The sequence below is a fragment of the Carassius auratus genome, chromosome 4 (genome assembly GCF_003368295.1).
Source record: "Carassius auratus strain Wakin chromosome 4, ASM336829v1, whole genome shotgun sequence".
NCBI lineage: Eukaryota > Metazoa > Chordata > Actinopteri > Cypriniformes > Cyprinidae > Carassius > Carassius auratus.
In genome coordinates, this window is record NC_039246.1 from 7,640,366 (window position 1) to 7,654,383 (window position 14,018).

Genomic DNA, 14,018 nt, shown 5'->3' on the forward strand with positions numbered 1-14,018 from the left:
TTATTATTATTATTATTATTATCATTGGATTCTTTGATTATTAGAAAGATACAAAGATCAGCAATTATCTGAAATAAAAAGCTTTTGCAACGTTATACACTATACCATTCAAAAGCTTAGAGTCAGTATTAAAAAGTATTAGAATTTTTTTTTATAATGATAATATATGTTTTTTTGAGCAGCAAGTCAGAATATTAGAACGGTTTCTGAAGGATCTTGCGACCAGAGTAATAATGCTAAAAATTCAGTTTTGAAATCACAGTAATAAATTACATTTTAAAATGTATTCAAATAGAAAGCAATTATTTTTAATAGTGAAACATATTTCAAAGTATAACTGCTTTTGCTGGATTTATATCAAATTAATAAAGGCTTAAAGAGCAGAAGAAAATTCAGAAAAGTCTTACTGTTCATAAACTTTTGACTGGTGGTGTATACTTAAAAATAAGGCCCGAAACCTCAAAAAGGAAGAAATACTAATTGAAGAGTTGGAAAAGTAATCAATTTAAATTATTTTTATTTCTTTCTTTCTTTCTTTTTTTTCCATGCTGCGTACTCTAGAGTGAAGGTGACGTGATATTCAGCCAAGTATGGTGACCCATACTCAGAATTTGTGCTCTGCATTTAACCCATCCGAAGTGCACACACACAGAGCAGTGAACACACAGACACACACGCTGTGAACACACACCCGGAGCAGTGAGCAGCCATTTATGCTGCAGCGCCCAGGGAGCAGTTGGGGGTTCGATGCCTTGCTCAAGGTCGTGGTATTGAGGGTGGAGAGAGCACTGTACAGTACATGCACTCCCCCACCCACAATTCCTGCCAGCCCGAGACTCTAACTCACAACCCTTCGATTGCGAGTCCGACTCTCTAACCATTAGGCCACGACTTCCTACCTAGAGGGAAGTCTTCCTAGAGGGTGCTAGGGGAACGCCTCCAGCGTGACCGGTGTCTGAAGCATGAATGAACAAATTACAACGAACTTGACATTGGCAGACGACAGCCTATGATGTAAACAATAAAGCGACTGCGGGTATAAAAGAGCACCTGCAGAATGCGTCACCCACTTCTTTGTCTTCAAGCCGAGGCAGTTAATCAGGCCAATCACAGGGATTGTAGTAATCTGACAAGGTGTGCTTTCTCTTTTGGATTTCCTTTTTTTTTCTATTTATTATACAGAATAGGAACTGTGTATAATGTGGGATATCTACATTATTGGTGAAGGAGGCTCCTGACTTTAGTTTTAGTTAGTCTCTTGTTTGAGTCTCCTCTGAGCCTCCTCATCCTCTCTGCCCAGGTAGGTGTATTTAGGTTAGCGTGGTTTCTGCTATGCTTTGCACTCTGCTCCCTAGTATTTTTGTTTTGCAGTTATTTCAGGTTGTGAGGCTCTCTGTGAGTCTACCTGATCAGCTGTTTTTGAGACTGGTAGCTCCCCTCCCTTTGAGGGCCGCTATGCTGAGATCACAGTTCCTAGTGCTCTCTCAACAGAGCTCTGTGGCTTTTAGGTTAATAGGTTCTTGTGGGCATCCTTAATAAATCACTCTTCAGGTCAAGCTTCCAACACCTAAGAGCATGGTTAGTACTCCTAGCTTAAAACTCTAGCTTTTGAGTCGATATGCAGTGTACTCGCTCCCTAAAGCTCCGTTTAGACAGTATTATTAGTATGTAGGCTCTATCATGAGCCTCACTAACTGTGTCTAGTGTTGAGTGTAGTCAGTACTCCTCTCGTTTTAGAGAGTACTTATTCTAAGACCTCCATTCTTTAGAGCTCCTCAACTAGGTTGAGTGTTTAGGTTTCCTGTTGTTTAAGAGAGTCGTTCTGCTGAAGCCTCCGCTCTCCAGAGTTCCGCTTAGACAGTAATATTGGTATGTACGTTGCTTTTTGTTAGCCTCGTTTACTGTCTTTAGCGCTGAGTTTACTCAGGTCTCCTATCATTCTAGAGAGTCGTCATTCTAGTAGTTTCTCTACTATGGCTGTTAGGCTTCCTCTCGCTTATAAGAGTCATCCTGCTGAAGCCTCCGCTCTTTAGAGCTACGTCTTTGGCAGTAATATTTGTCTGAATGCTCCTGTTTTCGAGCCTCACTAACTGCCTCTAGGTCTCCTCTTGCTTAGGGAGTCGTAATGCTGAGACCTCCATTCTTAGAGTTCCTTACTCTGGTGGGTAAGTTAGTCTATGACTGGAGCTTGAGCCTGCCCGTAAAGCCCATAGACAGTAAAAGAAACGGACACAGCGACCCCATTGGAACTCAATTGAGACAAGTGAAGCCCATTTTTAGCGTTTTTTAGCACTTCCGTTTCTGACGCGCAGACTCAAACGAAGCTTGACGACGTCAGCAACCTGTCTGACAGATGTAAATCTTCTAGTAGCTGTGCTTGCAAACTGCCATCGTTAATCTTGCAGAGACGGCGAGCTTGAGCGGGGAGTTCTTTGGCGTGAGTGAGCAGGAGTAAGTATTCTGATTAATTATTTTGTATAGTATTTTAAAATGTAACGCCAGTACACCGTATTAAGTTAATTGCCTGCGAGCTTCTCCTCCTGTCTGTACGGTAATGCGACAGAGATTCGAGTGGTTATGACGCAATCGTTAGCCTATTTTTACAAAAACTGTTTCTACGGGGCCATAATGTAACATAGAATGTAATGGAGCCCTTTATACATTGTCATGTATCTTTAGAAATAAATAATGGACAAACAGAGTCTTTAAACGCCTCAGATGTAAAGTTATTCGCTGTCAAAGTGACGCCAAAATGAATGGGAGTCAATGGGAATGCTTACGCAAGTGAAGTTCTGCTACAAGATGGCAGCCCCCACCCGACTTCAACTTCTGGTCGAGTTCCTTGCCGCCTGGTAAAGCCTAGCGTTTCGCTAGCAGGGATGCTGTTCTTTGAACCTTGACTTGGGGAAACTCATTCCTCAGCATGGCGGCGTTGTAACTATGGTTCCCTGAGAATAGGGAATGACACGCTGCATCTCCTTCAGACAAAGAAGTGGACGATGTATTCTGCGGTTGCCCTTTTATGCCTGCAGTCACTTTATTATTAACATCATAGGCTGCCGCCTGCCAATGTCAAGTTCATTGTCGTTTTTTCATTCATGTTTCAGACACTGGTCACGCTGGAGGCGTTCCCCTAGCGCCCTCTAGAGGACGCAGCATCTCTTTCCCTATTCTCAGGGAACCATGGTAAACTGAGACATTTTGCAGTTTGGCAAATAGTATTAAGTATTCAGATCAAATTTACCAAAAAGTTTGGAATCAAATCGTAGTTTGTAGTTATTAACAAATATATTTTACATTAATTAAATAATTTATTTGGATCTTTTTTTAATACAGTAACTGAAATTATAGTGGTTGAATGGTTAAACTTGATGAAAAATGTTAACACTACAATTTCATTTAAAAACATAAGGAAAAAGAGTCATAGCTTGTTTTCCCACAATGCTCTAGAAGACTAACTTCATGATTAGATAATAGTTACTGTATGTGTCACACATCCCTAATATGTCTCACACAATTAAATAAAACAAAATGTACCCCTGATCCTTTACCAATGTGTACTGTATGTATGGAATGTGCCATCACTTTCTAATGAGAGATGTTTATTCCTCAGTTTGATTGTATTCTAAAACTCTGTACGGTTGTATACACTTTCCCACTTTTTCTACAGGCAAAGTGATTGATGTGGATAAAGGTATAGTCTGTGAAAATGTACCTATAATCACTCCTAATGGAGATGTGGTTGTGTCCTCCTTAAACTTCAAGGTGAGTTAAACAAGATTAAACTTTTAGTATTACATATTTGGTAAAAAAAAAAAAAAAAAAAAAATGCACTGTTTGCTATACACATACAAAGATACTGTAGATATATTTTTTGTGTTATCAGTCAAGATCATAGTTTTATATTTACACATGCGACTCAAACATAAATTGGGCTAAACAAGTCAAGACAAGATTATGAAGGGAATGTTGTCTGGCATTGTGCAAAGCAGAGTTTAGTTGTTTATGGTCGCCAAGCTACATGTCAAATTCTTGCATTAATATAGAATTTGTCTATGTTAATCATATAATTTGTTTTGCATCCATCAATTTCCATTCCAGTTAATGTACCACCACAGTTTTTAAATTGTAGTGCTTGAGATCAAATTAAAAGAATGTTGTTATATGCTGTACTTTTCATGTAACCATGCAAACTGTACTCAGTTTCTTGTAACTGGATATTGTTTGCAGGTAGAGGAAGGGATGCATTTGCTGATCACAGGGCCAAATGGATGCGGGAAAAGCTCTCTGTTCCGGATCCTCAGTGGCCTGTGGCCTGTGTATGGCGGACTTCTGTACAAACCATCACCTGAGCACATGTTTTACATCCCACAGAGGTACGGACAACACTTACCCATGGGATCTCACCCGACTCATTTTCCCTTCCTTTGCCGCGTTGCTTAAATAGCAAATTCAATTGCGCCCATTTGTGGACTAAAACTGAGGTATGTCCACGTGCATTTTTGGCGCGTTACAATTTTGCAGAACTGAAAATAGACTGCGCCTTAGACCAACTCAAACCTGGTCTAAAGTCTGGTGCAATATTTTTTTTCTTTGTTATTTAAAGAGCGCGTTAGTAATATGCGCCTAGAGGAAGGGTTCACAATGCACACACTGTCTTATTACAAACGCAGGGCACACAAATGCAGCAGCACAAAACATTTCTAAAAATGTGAAATTACATTGGATGGAAGATAAGACTCTGATTGGTTTATTGCACGTTACACCCAAAAAGCATCCATTATTCATTAAGAAAATAGGGACAACCTGTTTAGACCATGCACCCGGGCATGCCAACAGTTTTCCCATTTTTAAACTAGCAAAAGTGGACCTTGACACACCCTGAGTGCGCTTTAGACCATGCACTTAGATCGTTAAAATAGTGCCCTGTATGTGTGATTTTGCTTTTGATTTTCACCAGACCCAGTTACTTTCTTATGCATATCACTTTTGCTTTCTTTGTAGCAGGCTTTGCGTCAAGAATGGACCTACAAAGCATTCAAATGCACTTAGGTAGACGGCCCACTAAGTTTCAGAACAGCTACCGTCCTCCGTCTCTGTTCCATATTGCAGACGTTTCATCGCCGGGATATGACTGCTGTAACCAGAGTCAGAGACAACGTAGCTAAAGCTCTGTGAAATGCTGAGCGATAGAAACCAGAGTCCTCTGTAGTGAAATATTTACCGATTCCTGCAGGTGCAAGCGTAGCTAGACCCAGGAAGCCCATTAATATTTTATACACAGGCTGTTGTGCTTATGTAATTATCTATCTATCTATCTATCTATCTATCTATCTATCTATCTATCTATCTATCTATCTATATATATAAATATATATATATATATATATATATATATATATATATATACTGTCTGTCTGTCCTCACTTCACCTGACATAATAACAGTAAATAACAGTAAAAATGTATTTTCCTCTCTCCAGACCATACATGTCAGTCGGAACGTTACGGGACCAGGTCATCTACCCCGACTCTTTAGACGACATGCATGACAAGGGTTACAGAGACAAGGACCTGGAAGTTATTCTGGACATTGTCAATCTAAACCACATCGTTACACGGGAAGGAGGTTTGTACATGTAATTCCCATTTAGCATTACTAAAGTGTTTCTCCATTTCGATCTCTTTCGGATCTTTGATAGAATTCTTGTGTGCTGTATAACAGGATCCCAGTTTTTCTGAGCCAGCTTTCCACCAATTAAAAATGCCATTTTGGAGGTCACTCACTACTGAGTCTGTTTACAGGGTGGGATGCTGAGCTGGACTGGAAAGATGTTCTTTCTGGAGGCGAGAAACAGCGTATGGGCATGGCACGCATGTTTTACCACAAGTAAGATGTCAGTGCATATATTATTTTTATGTATTTGAATAAATTTGGAATAATAACAATAATGCATGCCCTTTTTCCAGGCCTAAGTATGCTTTGCTCGATGAGTGCACCAGTGCGGTCAGCATTGACGTAGAGGGTAAAATATTTCAGGCGGCAAAGGATGCTGGGATCTCCTTGCTGTCCATCACCCATAGACCCTCTCTGTGGTAAGAAACATAAAACCTTACATTCCTTGAAATAATCGTAAAATTTACATTTAGTCATTTAGCAGATGCTTTTACCCAAAGCGAGTTAGAAATGAGGACAATAGAAGCAATCAAAACCAACAAAAGAGCCAAGAAATCCAAGTGCTATGACAAGAATCGGTGATCACAACGCAAGTGCGCGTAGAATGATTTATATACGGTATATATAACAGCATAGCACACATGCAAAAACGTAGATAGAATAAAAAAGAATATATTCTTTTTTTTTTTTTTAAATAAAAACAAGCATTTAGAAAACAAATAGAGAGTGCAAGTGATAGATAACAACAATAACAGATCGACAAAACAGAATTAGAATAGAAAGAGTGTACGATATAGTACAACATGATTAAATGTTTATATAAATATGTTTTATTTAATTTTCTTATTGCACTAAAAGAATGCCTTAAATTGTCATCTCTCCCTCTGAAAGTATAATAGTAGTATGTACGTATTTATTGAAGAACATTACTTAGTTGGGAATTGTAGTGATTGCATAAAGGAACATTTGACAGGAATATTTGACCATGATGTAACTTCATACTCTTCTCACCCATCCGCAGGAAATACCACACACACCTGCTGCAGTTTGACGGGGAGGGCGGCTGGCGGTTCGAGCAGCTGGATACGGCCACACGGCTCTCGCTGACGGAGGAAAAACAACGCTTGGAGTCTCAGCTCGCAGGCATCCCTAAGATGCAGCTCAGACTGAATGAACTGTGTAAGATCTTGGGCGAGGATTCGGTTCTAAAGACGGTGGAGAACAAGTTTGAGGACTGAAAGGATCTGGAGATGCTTGATGTTCAGGAAAACTTTTGGTACTTTAAAAATTTTAGCAATGATTTTAACATACGTTGTAAATACATGACAAGTCGATGCTGAAATTGGAGTTTAATAAGAATTGTAGAAACAGTTGCCTTTTGTTTTATTTTTTGTTTTTATAATTTAGTTTTGTTTGCTTTTTGTTTTTGTTCATTTGTTTTACTTTTTTGTTTATGTTATATTTTGCCGTTTCGTTCTGTTTTTCTTTTTTGTTTGTTTTAGTTCTTTTGTTTTCCTTTTTTTCGTCATGTTTTTGTTTTGCTTGTGATTTTCTTATTTTGATTATGTTTTCAGATCTTTATTGAACCTATTGCCTAGAAATTTAGCTGTATAAATGATGTCTCGAATTTCCTTTCCTCTTTCAGCTAGTTATATTTTAGGCAGTGTACTTCAAAAGGATGCATTGCTCATTTCTTATTGATATTTTAACCTAAACAACTGTCCTCCATATCTGGTAACAAAAACATGATATCCTGTGGTAACAAATTTATATATATTTTATTTCATGTAAAATCATGTAGGTCATTTACAAACCAAGCTTTTACACAATCACAGTTTGAAGAACATAGAAAGAGAAAATGAGAAGAGACTATCTATAGGTTATTGTGTGAGTCAGCTGGGTTTAAGACAGCAGGTTTCTGGTTTTCTGAACAAATACAATATGCTGGAGACACCCAGTGAGGGCACAGCAGGAGGTTCTGTTGTGTCCACACTGAGCTGACAAACAGACAGAGAATGTGTGATTCTGGGTCACCGGACTAAGCGAGAATCATGTTTTAGATTAGTTTCTCAGCTCTACTGTTTCATGTCAAGTCATATTATTACTATTAGGTTGTATTAGGTTCAACATGTGTTGCACATACTCTGTCCTTTCATTCAGCCTGATATACTGTGAAGTTTGTCTGACAGCTGTGTATCTTTAGTACATTTTTAAACTTTTTCATTCAAATGCTGAATTTCATGTGTCTTTTATTTTTGTTAGTTATTATTTTCTTTGAAACCCTACTTGGTTAGAAGATTTCAATAAATTCAGTAGGTTAAGGAAAAACACAAAGAGGCCTCTGGATAGAAAAAAAAAAAAACCCACTGCATTTTAAGAAACTGCTGGAGAAAAACATTAACAATTTCTCGTTTGTATAACTCCTTGCCTGTATGCTAGGTTATGTTTTTTAACCAATCTGATTTTTTATAGATAGATATAGAAACTATCTAATCTATACGTGCACGTGCAATATTGCATGTGTCCAAAAGGGGGTGCTGTAAGATGTATACTTTACTTTCTGTCTAGCCAAGCAGCAGTTAGAAAGCATTAAAGAAGCTTGTGCTATAATCATTAAACTAAGTTACAACAATGTGAATGAATAAAATAAGAGAAAAAAAAAATATATATATATATATATAATGTATGTATGTATGTAAACATACACACACACACACACACACACACTGTATTGGATAATTCACATGTCTCAAGCAAGCCACCTACAGGTATGCTGTCGTTTGGCTTTGGTTGAGGGGGCGTGGCCTGACGCGTACGATGAAGGCGTGGCCTGGTGACGTCGCTCTCAGGAGAGCGTCGCTCCTCAGGGCAGAGATGATTGAGCGCAGCTAGACATGTAACGCGCTGCGCCGAGCACGAGATGTTTTATTTCATATTTGCATTATCTTCCTGTCAGTTGAGCACCCGTTTGGATCATTTGAGCTTTATTATGGCAAAATAGACGCCGGGAGGGAACACTGTTTGTGTCTGCTTCTTAAGCCGATAAAGAAAAGCAAATTCAGCTATATTTATCTCTTGTGTCCTAACCGGGAACATGTCTTCGGGACAGGATGAGAGCTCAGTGCGCGTGGCTGTCAGGTATAAGTATATACATTTTTATATTTCATGTATTATATTTCATATATCTCACTGATGCTCCGTGTGGGCCCGCCTCTTATGTACCTGCTACAATGTCACACCATCATCGGAGCTCTGTGATCTGCACGAGCTCATTGTGTTTACATAAACGCAAAGTGTTTCATAAATATAAGATTATATGCATGCACGTGACATTATTTTTTATCTTACCTTATTTACCTTATTGTTCATCCTAAATCAGGCTGTAGGGCCTCATTGTGTTGATAAAAATATCTGATGTATAATTTAAGTGTTAGTTAATTAGCTACTGTTTTACAGTGATATAAATTTCTTTTAAATTTGTTATCGATTACATAGATTTTAGATATAGATTTTCTTTTAGTTCTCCATCTGTTCATGTCTGACTTCTATTGATTAAGACATGGTCGAAACTGTTACTGTATGTGTCATGTTATGATATGACTGAGAGGCTTGTGTTTATATTGTCCTTGAAACGGTTAATAGATATAATCGAATCTTTTTATGTAAATATAAGACTATATAATGTCTTTTCACTTTACTTTTCTGATTAGTAAACAGGCATAGATCGTTATATCTTTTAGGTTGTCATTTCTCTTTTGTATGCTTTGTGACCTTGTTGTGTTTCTAAACATGGACTCAATGTTTGATATGAAAAATATATATAATTTTATACTCGCATATAGCTTTTCCTTAATTTTTCTATACGTTTCGTTCTATTCATCAAAGTAACAAGTATTGGCCTAGGTTACTATACTGTAACTTAAATTACAGTAAGTTTGTGGCGCCTGTTATGATTATAATTAACATGTATGATTTATTGATTTGTATATCTGAGATTTTATCTGAATATATTCTTATTCTGAGGTCCCTTGAGCTGAAGTGGGGCTTCAATTCAAAATGTCGTACTGTAATCAAGGTTCAGGTCACATTTTTATTGTCAGTTGAACTTATTTGCTTGAGCCTTTGGTTGTATGTTAAAGGGATAGTTCATATATGATTTCAGAACATTTGTTTCTTTCTCTAAAACACAAAAGAAGATATTTTCGGTAATGGTTTTTTTTTGTATAGTTAAAGTCTAATGTCCAGTAGTTTGGACCCGATTGACTTCCATTGTAAGGACACAAATAGTTGACTCATTATTCAAAATATATTGTTTGTGTATCACCAGCAGTGTTAATAGTATCATTCAATTCAAATGAAATAGTTTTAGTGACCAATAACAACACTGGTTCCACCAAAGAAAGAAAGTCATACAGGTGTGGAACAACATGGTGAGCAAATGATGACGGAATGGGTGAACTATCCCTTTAAGTAGGCTGAGCAGTTAAAGTCTTTGTGGGATAATATCTTGAAAATGACATAATCTTCTTCATTAAACACATGCTTTTGTGACCAAATTGAAAGGACACACAGAATGCTTCTTTTCTGTGGTTGTAAAAAGCCTCTGTTGAAAAACAAAGGCCGTCTATATGCTCATGTTACATTGTTCTGATAGGCCTCAGGAGCTCTGGTTACTGGAGCTGACAGACTTTGACCTGCAGCTCAGTTTGCAAAACATTTGGACTTAGGCCTAATGTCATTCACACCGCCTCTCTTTATTCTTCTGTTAGATTTCAATGAAGGCATCGTATGTTTGCGTATGAAAGCCTGTCAGAGAGAGAACTTTACATGTTCTAAAACAGGTGCAGGATCCATTGTGAACACATGGAAATGGTTTGCTTACATCCTGGACGATCTGAGAATCGATTCCTTGGATTTTATTGATGACAGAGGAAGGGAGTGTATGTATTGTTTACAGAAAATGTGAATGGTTCCGTGTTTTAAAATAGGCACATGTCTGATCTTGACTGTTTTTGCTAGGTAGGCATTTGAACAATCAAGTAGAGATCACATGAGTGTGCTAATCTGTCAAACTGAGTTTAAGTAAGGTCACACTTACAAACGTCGACATTCTGGACATTTACCATAGCCACGTATCTTGGCCGATGAATTACAAGCATGTAGACTTGTTGTTTGGGGGCTGTAGAGTTCCTTATCTGTCAGTCATTATGAGTTATGTCGAACGACATATGGAGACCCCCATATGTCGTTTAACATAACGTCTCCATTCCCTCCACCAGAGAACGAGGGTTACGTACATAACCGAGACGTTCCTTATTTGTTGGTCACTACGAGTTATGTTGAACAACATATGGGGGTCTCAATATGTCTTTTGACTTAACGTCTTCATTCCCTCCATCAGGGAACGAGAGTTACGTACGTAAACCGAGACGTTTTCTTTAGATGTCTGCTCCATTAAACTAAATTTAGTGTTATTCAAATAGCTACTGTTGATATAAACATGTCAACATTTTTGCTATCTTTAACTAACATTTTCCTATTTTAGGTTCAGATTAACTAAACAGTGCAAATTTTGCGTTAGAGCGCAATTCCATGAAATTGCATATGGGAACGGAAAATTCTGCAAGTGATTTACTAACAATGCACACATTAAAGAACACAGATGCAGCTAGATCATTTCCACACAATGAGCAGCACAATCTACCAAGAGCAGCGCAATTTACCGCCTGCTTTTTTGCACATTAAATAATGGCGCAAAGATGGGTCATTTACCGAGCGCTAATAATAGTAAATCAGGTTGTGTGCTTCATTGCAACTCCTACAAATTCAATAAGGCCAGGCACAAAAATCGTGATCGGAGCACCCCTACTAATTCCTCACTGTGCGTCTTTAGTAAATCCTGTCAGTATAACACCAAAAGATGGTTCGCGCTGGTGCAAGCAGATAGTAAATCTGGCCCTAATTTAGCTTTGTAGTAGCAGTAATGCTATAGTTTAACTAATATTTAGTAGTTTAATTTTGATAATTTAGTAGAAGCTGTTTCAATAACGTCATAATTTAACTTTAGTTTCGGTAATTTAGCTAATATGGTAGAAGCAGCTAATGCTATAGTTTAGCTAATGGAAACGTTTCAGATAATAGAATAGTTGAGCAAATGCTTATAAAATAACTGGAAATAGTTTAACTAATGCTATAGTAAGTTAATGTTTAGTAGTTTAGTAGAGGAAGTCTTGTGGTAAAGCTTAGATTGCATTACACGCTGCTTTATGAATTACTTGACGCATTTCTGTTGTTAAAATTGATATCATTAGGAGCGTGCGTGTGTAGAGTATGTTCAGGCCTTAAGAAGTTGCATGTGTTGACATAAGCCACGTTTCCAGTTTCTTACAGTATATCTCCCTCACCGCAAAAAGCCTAAAGGTTCAGCCTGCAGATATCAACAGTGTTTGTTCAAGCTTGTACTTTATATCTCAGAATTGCTTTGTGGAATGTCTTTAGACTGCGTATCAGTGGCGTTTCTCTCCACGGGGAATGACATCAGTGTTAGCTTAGCATCATAAAGACGGTAGCAGTCTTTATGTCGTTTTAAAATAAAGTAACGGTCAAAGGCCCTAGGATTTAAACGTTTAATCTTCAACATTAATGGAAGGCAACCCATCTTTCTCCTTTGTTAGTTAGTCCAAAGTCATGGCAACTGTTTAATTATCATTACATCAATGACTGTATCTCTTGTTTATGATGAGGCCCAAAGCCGTGGGTTTTTACTGGCTGGAAACACGTGATTCTGTAACCTTAGTAATTTTAAGTTTATCCAGGCTGCGGTTAGTTTTTAATATACACTGTTGCTTTCTAAAGCTCTTAATTTAGCTTCTGTACAGAGACTCTTGGATTCATTCATCTATTGTTCTCCTAATTTGAAATGTAATAGATTTCTGATACACAGACGCTGGGAACATCTTTAATAAGTTACGGCTGGTTTATGTTTATACATTCAAACTACAACCTATCAAGGGCCATTTATGCTTGCGAATATGTCAGCAGTTTAATAAATATATGTGGAACAGATGAGCTGTCTCCTCTATGATGGTGCTTTAGTGCCACATTGAAAAAAGGGGAATCAACTTTTTAGTAAATGTTTAGTAAAAAGTTGTGGCTTATGAATAAAGGCAGAAAAAAATGCTGGAGACTGAAGTAATTTTATACTGCCAAAAAGTACTTAGAAATTAAACCACATATTATGAGAAAAGGCATGATTAACAGTAGGAATATGATTTAAGATTATATCTCATTATAGAACAAGATTATTCTTAAAACTTCATGACTTTACTCTGACTTCATACTCAATTATGACCTATAATGACATTATGTTCAAAGCATTAACATTTTAACCGTGGCACTAAACACTTGTCATACTTCTCTGATAGAGCTGAAAGCATTCGACAGCATGTTTTCTGGGCTTTACATGTGTAGGTTTGAGCAGTGTAAGATTCCACCACTGGTATATTCAATACCACCGGTCACAGCATTAATATTTGAAGCCCTGGTCTTAACACCGAGGTGCTTTGTGGAAATACTCTCTGAGTCTGTTGAATTGGTCTGAGGTTTATGTTGCAGATGATGAATGTATCTCTGTTTGCGTATGCATGTAGTTTATTACTTATTTGACCTGTTTTCTTTATTTTTAGGCTGAAAGGAAGTGTGGCAAATTAGAATCTGTTATTGAGCAACTGAATCAAACGAACCTCAGATTTTCACACTTTCCTTTGGTTAAAATTTCACCATAGTCACAAGATGCAAGGCAACCAGTTTGGCTGCCTTCTGCACAAGGTCGTAAGTGGGTCAGTAAGCAATAAAGCAGTCTTCTTCAAATATGAAGTATTTGAAAATGTATCTTATGATGTTGTGTGGTAATTCATGATATTCACAGTATTAATACTACAAATTAAGATCAAATTAATAATTAAGTTTTTGATAGAAGTCTCTTATGCTAATCAAGGCTGTGTTTATTTGTTTACAAATATAGTAAAAACAGTCATATTATGAAATATTGTGGAATTTATGGGAACAATTTTTTTATTGGACTAATACATATATATTGTAAACAAAAACATTTGTTTTTGACACAATTAATTGCGATTAATCGTTTGACAGCACTAATTATAATATATAAAACAGTTATTTTCAATTGTAATAATATTTTGCAATGCCATTTTGATCAAATAAATGCAGCCTTAACTGATAAAAAACCATAATAATTCCAAATCATTAACCCTTCGTATATGAAAGATACATAAAATGCTATTTCAGTATGCACCGTGTCTTTAACCATTGCTTCATTGTGA

The 14,018-nt window shown here is 37.3% G+C and overlaps 2 protein-coding genes across 3 annotated transcripts in view; both read left to right on the forward strand.

Annotated features, from left to right (window-relative positions):
* Positions 1–13,685, forward strand: part of abcd2 (ATP-binding cassette, sub-family D (ALD), member 2) — a 21,393-nt gene extending 7,708 nt beyond the window's left edge. Inside the window, exons 5-11 of one of the 2 annotated variants that reach the window (XR_003277890.1) lie at positions 3,671–3,765; positions 4,231–4,376; positions 5,483–5,628; positions 5,805–5,889; positions 5,970–6,095; positions 6,698–7,869; positions 13,673–13,685. Coding sequence is in view for 1 of the 2 variants with exons in the window: in XM_026225352.1 (XP_026081137.1) it covers positions 3,671–3,765; positions 4,231–4,376; positions 5,483–5,628; positions 5,805–5,889; positions 5,970–6,095; positions 6,698–6,914 (815 nt within the window). In the remaining variant the exon portion in view is untranslated. Of the gene's footprint in view, positions 1–3,670; positions 3,766–4,230; positions 4,377–5,482; positions 5,629–5,804; positions 5,890–5,969; positions 6,096–6,697; positions 7,913–13,672 lie in introns of those variants that run through there. The other variant, XM_026225352.1, reaches the window with a different exon arrangement.
* The window catches only part of LOC113057809 (kinesin-like protein KIF21A), a 43,018-nt gene continuing 37,513 nt past the window's right edge, over positions 8,514–14,018 (forward strand). Inside the window, exon 1 of the mRNA XM_026225336.1 lies at positions 8,514–8,814. Within this exon, the coding sequence (XP_026081121.1) occupies positions 8,771–8,814 (44 nt within the window). The 5' untranslated portion in view covers positions 8,514–8,770. The remainder of the gene's footprint in view (positions 8,815–14,018) is intronic.